The sequence below is a fragment of the Equus quagga genome, chromosome 7, assembly GCF_021613505.1.
Source record: "Equus quagga isolate Etosha38 chromosome 7, UCLA_HA_Equagga_1.0, whole genome shotgun sequence".
Taxonomy (NCBI): domain Eukaryota; kingdom Metazoa; phylum Chordata; class Mammalia; order Perissodactyla; family Equidae; genus Equus; species Equus quagga.
This window is the reverse complement of record NC_060273.1, coordinates 1,775,174-1,786,836: the sequence shown is the minus strand read 5'-3', so window position 1 is coordinate 1,786,836 and position 11,663 is coordinate 1,775,174. Positions and strand designations below refer to the sequence as shown.

Below are 11,663 nucleotides of genomic sequence, written 5' to 3'. Positions count from 1 at the left end.
TGTCCACACCTGGTCAGCCCCCACCCCCTTGTCCACACCTGGTCAGCACCACCCCATGTCCATACCTGGTCAGCCCCCACCCCCATGTCCATACCTGGTCAGCCCTCACCCCCTTGTCCACACCTGGTCAGCCCCCACCCCCTTGTCCACACCTGGTTAGCCAGTCTGCCCCTGTGCACCTCCCCCCACCACGCCAGCTTCCTGGAGCCCTGGCAAATGTCAGCCTAAAAATATCAGGAACCCGGGCACAGGCCCAGAGGGTCGGCTGACACCCGCAGCCCCACGGATGGGACACTGGGCCTTGGCCCTGCCCGGCGGCCAGCCCAGGCCCTGAAAGGCCCTGAGGGCCTGCGTCTCCTGCCAGATGTCCTATGTAGAGGCTGGTTGCCTCCCTTTGGGTTCTGGCACAGTGTGTGTGTGAATCAACATTCGGACATGGGCTGATGTGGGCTGACAGGTTACCCACACCCTCCGGCTTATTCTGGAACATTCCTTAGTATCTTGTCCTCAGGGAAGCTTCTTCTAGGCCTGGAGCAACCCCCCTGCCCCTCCCCTGTTATTCTCACATGTGTGGCTCCTGGTCACTTGTGTCGCTGGTTAATGTCCATCCCCTGAGACAGACTTGAGCTCGGCAGGGCAGAGGCCACAGCTGCCTGCTCAGCACTGTGCCCCAGCACCCGCCAGAGCCTTGTATGCAGCAGGTTCTCCATAAGCACTTGCTGTTGAGCACTATGCTGTGACCTAACCTTGTCCCTATTTCCCCCTGTGCAGCCCCACAGCCTGTGCCTCACACATAGCAGCCAGAGATGTTTAAAAATATGAATCAGATCGTGTCACACCCCACACTTCGAATAAAACCTGAGCTCATCCCAGCAAGACTTGCCTGGCCAGGCCCTGCTCACCTCTGACTCCATCCTGCTCAACATGGTCTAGACACTTCAATCTGCTTTCTGTCCCACCAGTTCCCTGGATCTTCCCTGCCACAGGGCCTTTGCACACGTGATTCCTCCTGCCCAAAAGACACTCTCAGATCTTCAGCTAGTGGCTCCTTGTTATTGGCGTCGCTTCCTCAGAGAAGTCCTCCCTGACCACCCCACGTGCAATAACTGTCCTCTCCACCCCATCAGAACACTTAGCCCTCTCCAAGAGTTTACGTGCCTTCTGTCCCCCAACTAGATGGTGGCTCCACGAGGGCCGGGACCCTGTCTGCCTCCTTCCATGCTGTATCCCCAGTGCTTAGCACAGAACATGGCACATAGCCAGACCAGAGCATGGGAACATCTGTTGAATGAATGCATGCTTGAAAGCCTGTCAGGGTCACCAGCTGGTCATGTTATGTCTGCAAATGGGAGGTGGGAGGTGTGATCCTCTGGGAACTGACTGGCCGTGCCGTGTGTGCAGATGAAGCTGCTGCCCTTCCGGCAGAAGAAGGCCCACATCATGGAGATCCAGCTGAATGGCGGCACGGTGGCTGAGAAGGTGGCCTGGGCCCAGGCCCGGCTGGAGAAGCAGGTGCCAGTGCACAGCGTGTTCAGCCAGAGTGAGGTCATTGATGTCATTGCTGTCACCAAGGGCCGGGGTGTCAAAGGTAGGGCCAGGTGGGGATAGTGGCTCAGGGAAGGCTGTCTGGAGGTGGTGGGGGCCAGAGTGGCCTCTCAGCCACCAGCCCCTCCCTCCTGCAGGGGTCACAAGTCGCTGGCATACCAAGAAGCTGCCTCGGAAGACCCACAAGGGGCTGCGCAAGGTGGCCTGCATTGGTGCCTGGCACCCAGCCCGAGTGGGCTGCTCCATCGCCCGGGCTGGGCAGAAGGGCTACCACCACCGCACGGAGCTCAACAAGAAGGTACGTCCGCGGTCCTAGGGGTAGGGGGATGCCCTGACCAGGCCCCCGTCGGGGGGATGCATGACCCAGACCCTGCCTTGTGCTCCGAAGGCACTGAAGTGCCCCCACCAGTGCCTAGTTCTAAGCACACGTGCTGATGGTACAGACATACCACTGGCCCCAGGGGCCACCTGCTGCCCTCAATGTACCCTGTTCTCCTTGCAGATCTACCGCATCGGCCGGGGGCTGCACATGGAGGACGGGAAGGTGGTCAAGAACAATGCGTCCACCAGCTACGACGTGACTGACAAGTCCATCACACCGCTGGTGAGGGTGGGAGGCCAGTTTGGCTGAGGGAGCCTGGCGTGCATGTGCGGGGCAGGCGTGTTGGGTGCTGACCTGCCCCCAGAGCTCAGGCATCAGCAAGCAGCTGCCTGGGTGGAACAAACCCCTGCCATTCCCGCATCCTCTGAGCCTCCTCTGCAGACGGCTTACACTCCAGCTGCTGTCACAGGGTGCAGAGTGCAGCAGCTCCAACTGTGGTCTCGGAGTCAGGCCGCCTGGGCTGGAACCCCAGCTGCAGTATGTAGCCCCCATGGGGCCTGGAGCAAGTGACTTCACCCCTCTGAGCTCAACTCAGTTTCTCCCTCTGTAAAATGCAGATTGTTAGATGAGATAATGACAGAAAGGACTTGGGTTGTGGCTCAGACGCTGCCCTGATTAGTGATCGAGGGTGTCACCCCCAGGCCACGGGGCCAGTACTGGCTCCTTCCCATCACAGCTGCATGTGGGGAGTCCTCTTAGGGTTCCCAGCTGCCCCCCAACTCAGCAGCCCCTCTCCTGGCCTGGATCCTGACCCATCTCCCCGCAGGGCGGTTTCCCCCACTATGGGGAAGTCAACAATGACTTCGTGATGCTGAAGGGTTGCATCGCGGGCACCAAGAAGCGGGTCATCACGCTCAGGAAGGTCAGCCTGGTGGCGGGCTGGGGAGCAGCAGCTCCCATGGGCTGTGGGAGGTTTGGGGGGCTGGCCTGCCCTGTCCTGGGAGGGGCGGGGTTGGGGAGAGCAACAAGGGAGGGGTTCTGGCAGGAGCTGGGTGAGTGACACCTTCTGGGTGTGGACTGGGGTGACTGTGGACTGGGGTGATGGGAGGGGGTGGGTGGGGACCTCCCATCTTGAAGCTCTCTTCTCCCGTGGATCCCCAGTCCCTCCTGGTGCACCACAGCCGCGGGGCCCTGGAGAATATTGAACTCAAGTTCATCGACACCACCTCCAAGTTTGGCCATGGCCGCTTCCAGACAGCCCAAGAAAAGAGGGTCTTCATGGTGAGCCCACCCGCCTTGTTCTCTGGGGCTCTGGCCCCATATCCCACCTGCCCCAGAGTGGGGAAGCTGGGGCAGGTAGGGGTGGAAGGGACGCCCCCTGCATTCTTCCATGGCGGGGTCTTTTAGGAGTCCAGCCCTGGGCACTGATTCTTGCTGGAAAAGAGGGGAGGGGAGGGACGGGCAGTGGGAGGCCGGGGCAGGGCCAGCTCTAGGGGACCCCGGCGGCTGGCCAGCGGCAGTATTCCAGGCTGGACCCTGGGACTAATGCTCCTCCTGTCCCCTCCATCCTCGCAGGGTCCCCAGAAGAAGCATCTTGAGAAGGAAAAGCCAGAGACCTCGGGAGACTTGTAGGCGGCACAGGGATCGAGGGAGCCTGAAAGAAGCAGAGCGCGACCCCTGCCAGTCCCCCGTTCTAATAAAGGCCGGAGGCAACTTTTCCCGCGGTGTCTCAGAGTTCGGGGAATGGAAGGGCCGGCCGACGGCCAGTGGCCGGGGACTTAGCACCGGGGCAGGTGGAGCGGACTCGGCTCTGAGGGTGCGGCGTGGAGGCCACCCCAAAAGCAGCGCAGCTCAGCGGCGCCCGGGGCGCTCGGGGCGGGGCGGGGCCTCGGGGATGCGGCACCGGAGTGGTCCTGAGGAGGGCTCGATGGGCGGGGCCTGCTGGGAAGGGGGAGAGGGCGCGTCCTCGGGGGGGCGGGGCCTCCTAGGGGCGGAAGCGGAACCCTCGTTCTGGGTCGTGATTGGTCCCCTGGAGGGCCGGGGCCTGGGGGCGGGCTCCGGGGAGTCATTGATCTTCTTGGGAGGGCCGGGAGGCGGGCGCAGGCTCCCGGGTCCGCGGTCGGTGGCCTCGGGTCTCTCGGCAGCACTCAGCGCGCGGCGGTCCCGGCGGCGCCATGTCGTTCTGCAGCTTCTTCGGGGGCGAGATTTTCCAGAACCACTTCGAGCCGGGTACGACCTGTGACCTGGAGGGCAGCGGGGCGGGGACACTCATTAGAGGGGCCTGCGGGAAAAGGGGATCACAAGGAGGGAGGGGTCTGGGGGCCCGGAGAGGGGCACCTGAGGGGAGGGACACGTTAGAGAGAGGTGTCGCTGCCCTCGAGGAGAACGGGCCTTTAGTGTGAGCATGGCCGTTTCCAGGGGCATCTGTGGGATGAGGGTGCATGAGGGTAGTGTCGCCGGTGGGGGGGATCCGAGTCAGGATCTGGCCTTTAGAGGGGCACGAGGAAGGTCTTGTCCAGGGGCAGCCCCCTGATGTTACCCCTGTCCTCTTCCCTCCCGGTTCCCGTGACCCGCCGAGTACACCGGCAAGTACAGGACAACCCTTCCGATCGATCGGATTGTGCCTTCCTGGTGCCTCCCCCACCTGCCCAGGGCCCTGGGGTTGGTAGCCAGGAGTGCCCCAGGCTACCAGGGAGTGAAGTTTGACCAGTGAAGTTTCACCCGACAGCCTGGGCAGGGGTGGGAGGAGTGGGGGTGGTTTGAGGCATGGCCAACCTTTAGCCCTTGCCCTGGGCTTTGAGAGGCCCTGGTGAGTCCTCTTCTGGGCTGTGCTGCCTGGTAATGGACTAATTTGGTAAAACTATGCCCACAGGCAAGACTAGGGGAGTGACCCACCTAGGGCGGGATCTGTTGAGTGTCAGCCCTCTAGGGGACTGCGCTGTGACACTGGGCATCTATGGCTGGCAGCTGTGACATAGGACCCTCTGGGCAAAGCCCTCCCCTGAGACCTTCTGGCTGTGGAACCCCGGGTTGTCAGCAGGCTGCTCTGCCAAAGGCGGAAACTCCACTTCCGCAGCACCTCTTGGTTCCTCTTTGCTTCCTTCTCCAGTTCCCGGTAAAGGCTGAGTTCACCCACTCCGGGGGAGGCTGTCCCCAGGCCGGCCTGGGTGAGGAGTTTCCTCACTCCCAAGCACTGTTCTGCAAGTCAGTCTGGCAGCCTTTTTTTTCCCCCCTCAAAGTAATCTTTTGGGAATAGGTTAAAACCTGTCGTCCTCCCTGGCCCTCTGTCTTTCTGGGCCACCTCTCTGGCCTGGAGGCCTTTTTGTGGGCACTGTTCTTTTCCTGGGTGGAGAGCAGGCTCACGGCTGGGTGTCCAGCTCAAGGCTTGGGAAGAGAGGGGGGAAAGGTGGTGGTGCTGGCCTTATCGGAGTCCCCACTGTGTGGGGCCTGCTGGGGGTGGGAGTGCCGTGTCCTCCTTGGACTGCCTGCCTTCCTTCCTGGCTGCACGCCCTCTAGCTGAGCTTTTTTCCCCGAGCCTCAGCTTTCTCATCTGTAAAGTGGAAAGGTCTAAACGCAGGGCTATTGAGAAGAGTCAGTGAGATAAGTGTGAAAAGTGGGTCTCCTGGTCTCTGGCACATGCTTAGAACCACTAAATGTGAGCTCAGTGGTGTGTCTCCCTGACAGAGCCAACACCTAGAGCTGTGGATGGCCAGTGGGGGTGTGGGGACAGTGTGCAGCCCACTCGGCCAAGGGGGATGGCGCTGTGTCTCCTGGGTCCGAGGATTTGGGAGCTCATCCCCGAGAGATCTGCTTTTGCCTCGCCTTCTGCCCGCAGGCATCTATGTGTGCGCCAAGTGTGGTTATGAGCTCTTCTCCAGTTGCTCAAAGTATGCACACTCCTCCCCATGGCCGGCCTTCACTGAGACCATCCACGCTGACAGCGTGGCCAAGCGTCCAGAGCACAATCAGCCCGAAGCCTTAAAGGTGAGTGGCAGCAGCAGGGGGTGGGGAGGGGATGTTGGCCAGGGAGGGCCTGAGAGCTGGCCACCCCTTCCTTCCTTCTGCTCCCGGACAGCTCCAGGGGCTTAGCGTCTGTCTATCCCAGCCAGGGGAGCTGCACTCCAAACTATTGGGCAAGCCTGGGGTCCTGGTGGGCAAAGGGAAGCAGGGTGGCTTTCCTGTGAGGGCTCCAGGACAGAGGTCAGCCTTGCCTGCCAGCAGTTACCTTGAGAAAAGGGCGTGAGAAGGACACCGTCTGCTGGTGGCAGGAAGGGCCATTGTTTCAGCTGTTTGGTGGTCTTCCCAGGTGTCCTGTGGCAAGTGTGGCAACGGGCTGGGCCATGAGTTTCTGAATGATGGCCCCAAGCAGGGGCAGTCCCGCTTCTGAATATTCAGCAGCTCGCTGAAGTTCGTCCCTAAAGGTGAGCTTGTCCTGCCAAGGGGCACAGGCCTGGTGTACATTTCAGGGGCCCAGGGGCAGGGGACACACTGTTCTTGTCCGCTCACAGTGACAAAGCATGGGGGCACCAAAGCACACTGCCCAGGACCTGCCCAGGGCCACCCCAAAAAGTGGCGGTGGGGCAGGGACAAGGGGGCAGGTGTCCTGCCTCCTGTGCCTGGTTGATCATCTGTGCCTTGAAAAGGGGCATCTGGGGGTGGATGTGGCGAAGGGTTTTCTCCAGAGGCCTGGCCCTTCCCTGTGCCTGGAGTGGGAGGCAGAACTGGATAGAGCCTGGGGCCCAGGGCTGTGTGGCTGCGGGCTTGCTCCTCAGCCTCTCTGAGTCCGCCTCCTCCCTACACTGGGGGGCAATCACAGAGCCTCCGTCATGGGCCTTTGAGGACAGCTGCGTAACGCGGTGCACCTGGGCTCTGGCATGTAGCGATGGCTCCAGTGTGCGCTCCTGGGGGCCGGATTCTTGTTCTGGTAGTTCATCTGGGGAGCTGCTGTCGTCTGTGTGCACTTTCTCTGGGCTCGGCCTCCTCTCCGGCTCCTCGCTCTCTTGCTCTCACAGAGCCTCACAATCACCCATTCTGTCTGCATGCCCAGCCGCCCTGTAGATTCCCCTGCACGCTTTGTAGCTCAAATCCCGGCTCCTTGCTTGCCGCCTGCAGGACCGTGGCCGGGTCCTAATCTCGGTTTTGTCCTGTGTAAGATGGGGCTGCTGACAGCACCTGCTTGCTGCTGTCACCCCAGGGCTAAGCGAGGGTGTCCCTCAGGGCCCGCACAAGGTGAGGGTGCGAGAATACTTTTGTCCTTTTGTGCTTATTCGTGCTCCGTCCGTGTGGAAGAAGAGACTCAGGGTTTTCCTGTGGATCTCGAGGAACAAAACGGCATCCGGCCTTCCCCAAGCTGGGCGTCTGGGTCCTCCCGGCCCCCAGCCTGCAGGCTAGAGCGGGAGTGGGCTAGCTCAGGCAACCGTGTCTGAGGCATAAATTAGCAGTGACTTGTTTTTCTCTCCCCCCCTCCCTTCTTTCAGGCAAAGAAAGTTCTGCCTCCCAGGGGCAGTAGGCGGGCAGCCCACACCCATCCCAGATGGACACAGCACCGTGGCTACAGTCCGGCCATCCCACCTTGGAACTGGAACCCCAGACGTTCAGACAGGGGAGCGGGGGTAGCTGAAACATCAGGAAAGTGCCCGAGGCCTTGGCCCTGCACAGGTCCCCCTTGGGAAAAGCACGGGTTTGCCGTGGATGGCCTGTACCCCGCTGCCAGGACGGGCCTGTGAGGCCCCGTGCAGGCTCGTCTTAGCCTTCCGCTCACACAGGAGTCTCGGGGTGGGCCCCAGGCCTAGCTTGTCTCTGAATGACTGTGCGCCCCCACCTTCTCTGTCTGCACCCACCCCGTGGGGTCCAGCTCTGAGCTGGACTCTGGCCCTCGGCAAAGCTCATGTCCACCTCCCCAGGCTGTTCCAGGAGACAGAATGCAAACGGAGGCAGCCCCAGCCGGCTGCTCCAGCCCAGTCACTGCATGATTCGCTCTGGTTAAACCCTTCGGGGCGGCCAGAGTGGTGAGGACCTGTGACCCGCTGGAGGAGCAGGGAGGGGCAGATTCCTGATCTCTCAGTTATGAAAGGAGAAACCCTGCACCCATTTCACAATCTGGGCAGGTGCAGCTTGTCTCCTTCCGGCTCAGGAAAGCAGCTATTGCTCCATTTCGTCCGCTGCACAAGGCTGGTGACGCCGGAGCTCACAGGCGACAGGTCACACCTTCCCAGGATACGGTGACCGTACCTTACCGCACACGCTCTGAAGCCCTTACCGCCTGGGAGGGTGGGTGACGTGAAGCTTCCCCACCCCCATCTTGAATCCTCTCTGGAGTAGTCAGGAGACGGTCAATAAACAAATGAAGCCCAGGCCTGCTGTCTGTATTAACAGCATCAGGGATGCTTGGCCACAAGCAGCAGGCTTTGCGTGTTGTTTCATTTGTTCCAGAAATATTTATGGAGCGTCTGCTCTGTGCCAGGTGCCAGCCTTGGTGCCGGGGATGCAGCTGTGAGCAAGACAGAGAGGGCCTGCCCTCAAGGTCCTACAGCATAGTTGGGACAGTCAGTTCATGTCAGTGATGATGAAGGCCATGAGTCACCACTGCAGAAGAGTGACGCTAGAATGTGGGGAGGGGGCGATTATGGGGCTGGTGCTTTGGCCCCAGTGATCAGGGAGGAGGATGCCAAGGAAGGGTCGTCAGAGAAGCAAAGAGAAACAAGGTGAGAGAAGCAAGGAGAAGAGCTTCCCAGGTAGCACACAGCATGTGCAAAAGCCCTGAGGCAGCATGCCCCAGGCCCTGCAGGGGGAGGTGCGAAACGTGACCAACGAGAATGTGTGCTGTGCTCCAAAAGAACATGATTTCCCCAGTTTATATTGACAGAAACCTGGGGAATATGTGTGGGAATGGATATAAGGGCTGGGATAATGGTGGAAGGAAGGTAAAGTTGGGTCAGGTGGAATTTACTGATTGAGGCTCACTCAGCAGAGATTCGGGCTCTGCTTTGGGCCACCTGAGTGCCGTGGGGGGTCATTAGATCCCCAGGCAGCAGGGCCAAGCGGCAGCACTTGGCAGGCAAAGGCAAGGTGGGTGTGGTGACTGTGATGCACCACAGAGTCAGCAGCGGGCAGGACAGTCCTGTGGCAGGGGCTGGTTGATCATGGCGCTCCTACAAGTGACATGGATGGGATGCTGATCGTCTGTATGAGCAGAAGAGCTCTAGGTCAAGTGAACAAAAGTCTAACTTGGATCATAAAGGCAGAAAGCCATGACCCCTCGATCAATTCCCAGACATGAGTTCATTTACAGACCCAGAACTCCTGAAGGAACTGGAAGCGGGGACCCCTGGAGGAAGGACCTGGCTGTAGCGCCCAAAATGTATATTGTTAATCTCTCCCAGCCTTTCCCAAAGGGACCTCCGCCAGGGTGACTGTGCCCTGGGGAAAAGTGAGCAGATATTTCGGGCTTATGGGACCCGGGCTCTGGACTCATACAGATTCCAGGAGACGCGAATGTCACTGTGGGGTCAGGAAGGATGCTGGGGTTGAGGAGAAGACCCACCACGGCTCCCCGTGCTTCGGCGAAACCCCAGCTGCGTGGCCTTCTGGCCAAGTGTCTGCGCTTTCATATTGTGGGAGCATCCGTTGTATCTCTGGGGGAAGCAGCTTTATAAGTTTGCTGTGGCTGAACCAGGAAGGAATGCATATGCAGATTTCCACAGAATTATGGTTCCATGAAAGATTCTGAGGAGATGAGGAAGGCTGCTATGTTTCAGAGTGACTTTGGAATGTAAAGAATTTCTTTGGGTTGAGTTCCATGGAAGTTTGTCATTCATTGACCTGTATTCCTGAAATATGAAACATGAATATTTGGGCTAAGGAATAGTTTCTCTTGATAAATAAACACTTAAGAAAAAGAAAAGTCACTGTCTTAGAGTAGGGCTTGTGGAAGTGGGCTCATGGAGTGGGTCCACTGGGTCCCCAAACCCATCCTGTGGTCATCTCCCCAGTTCCGGATGCATAATTGGAATAGACATACTCAGCGGTTGGGTGCGTCTGCACAGCAGGAGGAGGGGCCTGCAGGTGTGGGGGCAAAGGTGGCCAGATGAGGTTGGAGGCTGGGGAGGGAGGAAGGGGAGAGGTTGGCCTGTTTGGCCTGCTCTCTCCTCAGTGATGGGACTCTGCCCTCCATTGATCCCAGCACAGGCCAGGGGTCCTTGATCTGGTGTGGGGTCACTGGCCTGTGCAGGGGCTGCTGGCTCACTTGCTGGGTCTTGGCGGGCCTCCGGCTCACTGTGTGATCTCTGGCAGAGCACTTAAATCTCCTCTGTCTGTGGAACCAGTCTGTCTCCTTGTTGGGTGAGGGCACCGAGAGCCATGGGGGGCAGGGGTGACAGATGCACGGATTCTGAGAGCACTTTGCTCTGTGGGGTAGATCCCAGACACGAGGCTGCGTTGGCCAGTGTGCAGAGGAAGGCGTGCGGTGGGTGGGAGGGGTCAGCACTGATGAAATGCACCAAGGAGGCCCATGCAGAAGAATCCCACCCTCAGGAGGCACCTGCTGCCGCTTGCCTGCTCCCCGCAGTGTGGCAGCCACCTTAGCTAGAAATCATCTCCATCCTGCCCTGCCGTGGGCCAGCACTGATGGCAGCTGCTAGAAAATACCCTTGGGGCAGCAGAGGATGGGTCCTCCACCCCATGACCAGTTCCTACTTATGTGCAGCTTCTTCCTTCTGGACCCCTCTGTGTCCTAAGCTGGTCACCGGCTAAAGTGGAGCCCGGCTCTAGGGCTGCCTTAGTCACCTGGGGTCATCAGTGGCCCTGGGGCACTGTCCCAGCCCAGCCTGTGGCCCACCCACGCCGAATCTAGCAGCCAGCCTTGGCCAAGGGCAAGCCCACTGTAGATGAGCCATGACCCAGTGCTCAGTGTGTCTTCATAGGCATCACCACCCTGAATGTCTGCCCTAACCCTAGTGGGGCAGGTGCTTGTTCTGCAGGGCAGGAACGAGGCTCAGAGAGGGGGAAGGACTTGCCTGAGGCCACAGGGTCAGGAAAAGCCTCTGGTCCTCTCTGCTCACACCTGTCCCTTTCCTCACTTCTTCACCCAGATGAGAAACAGTGGCTCTGGGAAAGCTGCGACCCCCTTTTGAGTAAAGCCTGAGGGCAACAAGCAAGTTGAAGGTGGTGAGGGGTGGGGAGGGAGCCAGCTGAGTGGTCAGCAGGAATCTCTTGGCCCTAGCCAGAATGGACCTTGGGATTTACTCACCTCTCTCAGCATTCCTGGCTCTGCGTCCTGGCCCAGTGTGTCCCTAAGAGTGAACTTGGCCCAAGAGCAGACTGGCCTCCTCCGCAAACTGGGCCAACGTGTCCAGGCTGTGTCCCTGGGGCTGTCTCTCTGGGTTCAGAGCCAGGGTGGGCTAGAGGACCTGCTAGTGCCTAGGTGGGCCGGTGCTGGGGATGGTGAGGCTAGTACCATTGCTGGGAGGTTCAGTGCCTGGCTGCCTGCACCCTAGGGACCCCACATCGTGCTGGCCCACGGCAGGCCAGGATGGAGAAGATTTCTAGATATGGTGGCTGGCAAGCAATGTCCTTGGAGGTGTGGAGAGAGAAGGGTGAGCCCCAGGACCCTGAACTCCCCTCACACTGAGAGCCCGAAGATGGATGGCCACAGGCAGGGTCTGCCTGTCAGGGGCCGGGTTGGGGATGGGTGTCTCATGTGGAATCATAAATCATAAACCAGCCTCCCACCCTGCTGGGTTACACCATAACCATCCCCCCCCCCCCCCCCCCCCCCCCCCCCCCCCCCCCCCCCCCC

The 11,663-nt window shown here is 59.9% G+C and overlaps 2 protein-coding genes across 2 annotated transcripts in view; both read left to right on the top strand.

The window, feature by feature from the left end:
* The window catches only part of RPL3L (ribosomal protein L3 like), a 7,302-nt gene extending 3,717 nt beyond the window's left edge, over positions 1-3,585 (top strand). The window contains exons 5-10 of the mRNA XM_046665521.1: positions 1,402-1,588; positions 1,683-1,843; positions 2,048-2,149; positions 2,694-2,789; positions 3,029-3,148; positions 3,443-3,585. Coding sequence (XP_046521477.1) covers positions 1,402-1,588; positions 1,683-1,843; positions 2,048-2,149; positions 2,694-2,789; positions 3,029-3,148; positions 3,443-3,499 — 723 coding nt within the window. The 3' untranslated portion in view covers positions 3,500-3,585. The remainder of the gene's footprint in view (positions 1-1,401; positions 1,589-1,682; positions 1,844-2,047; positions 2,150-2,693; positions 2,790-3,028; positions 3,149-3,442) is intronic.
* Positions 3,586-3,940: 355 nt separating this feature from the next.
* Positions 3,941-7,512, top strand: MSRB1 (methionine sulfoxide reductase B1). Its single transcript, XM_046668371.1, has 4 exons — positions 3,941-4,096; positions 5,703-5,851; positions 6,174-6,288; positions 7,345-7,512. The coding sequence occupies exons 1-4, from the start codon at positions 4,042-4,044 to the stop codon at positions 7,374-7,376; spliced, it is 351 nt and encodes a 116-aa protein (XP_046524327.1). The 5' UTR covers positions 3,941-4,041; the 3' UTR covers positions 7,377-7,512.
* Positions 7,513-11,663: the final 4,151 nt, after the last annotated feature.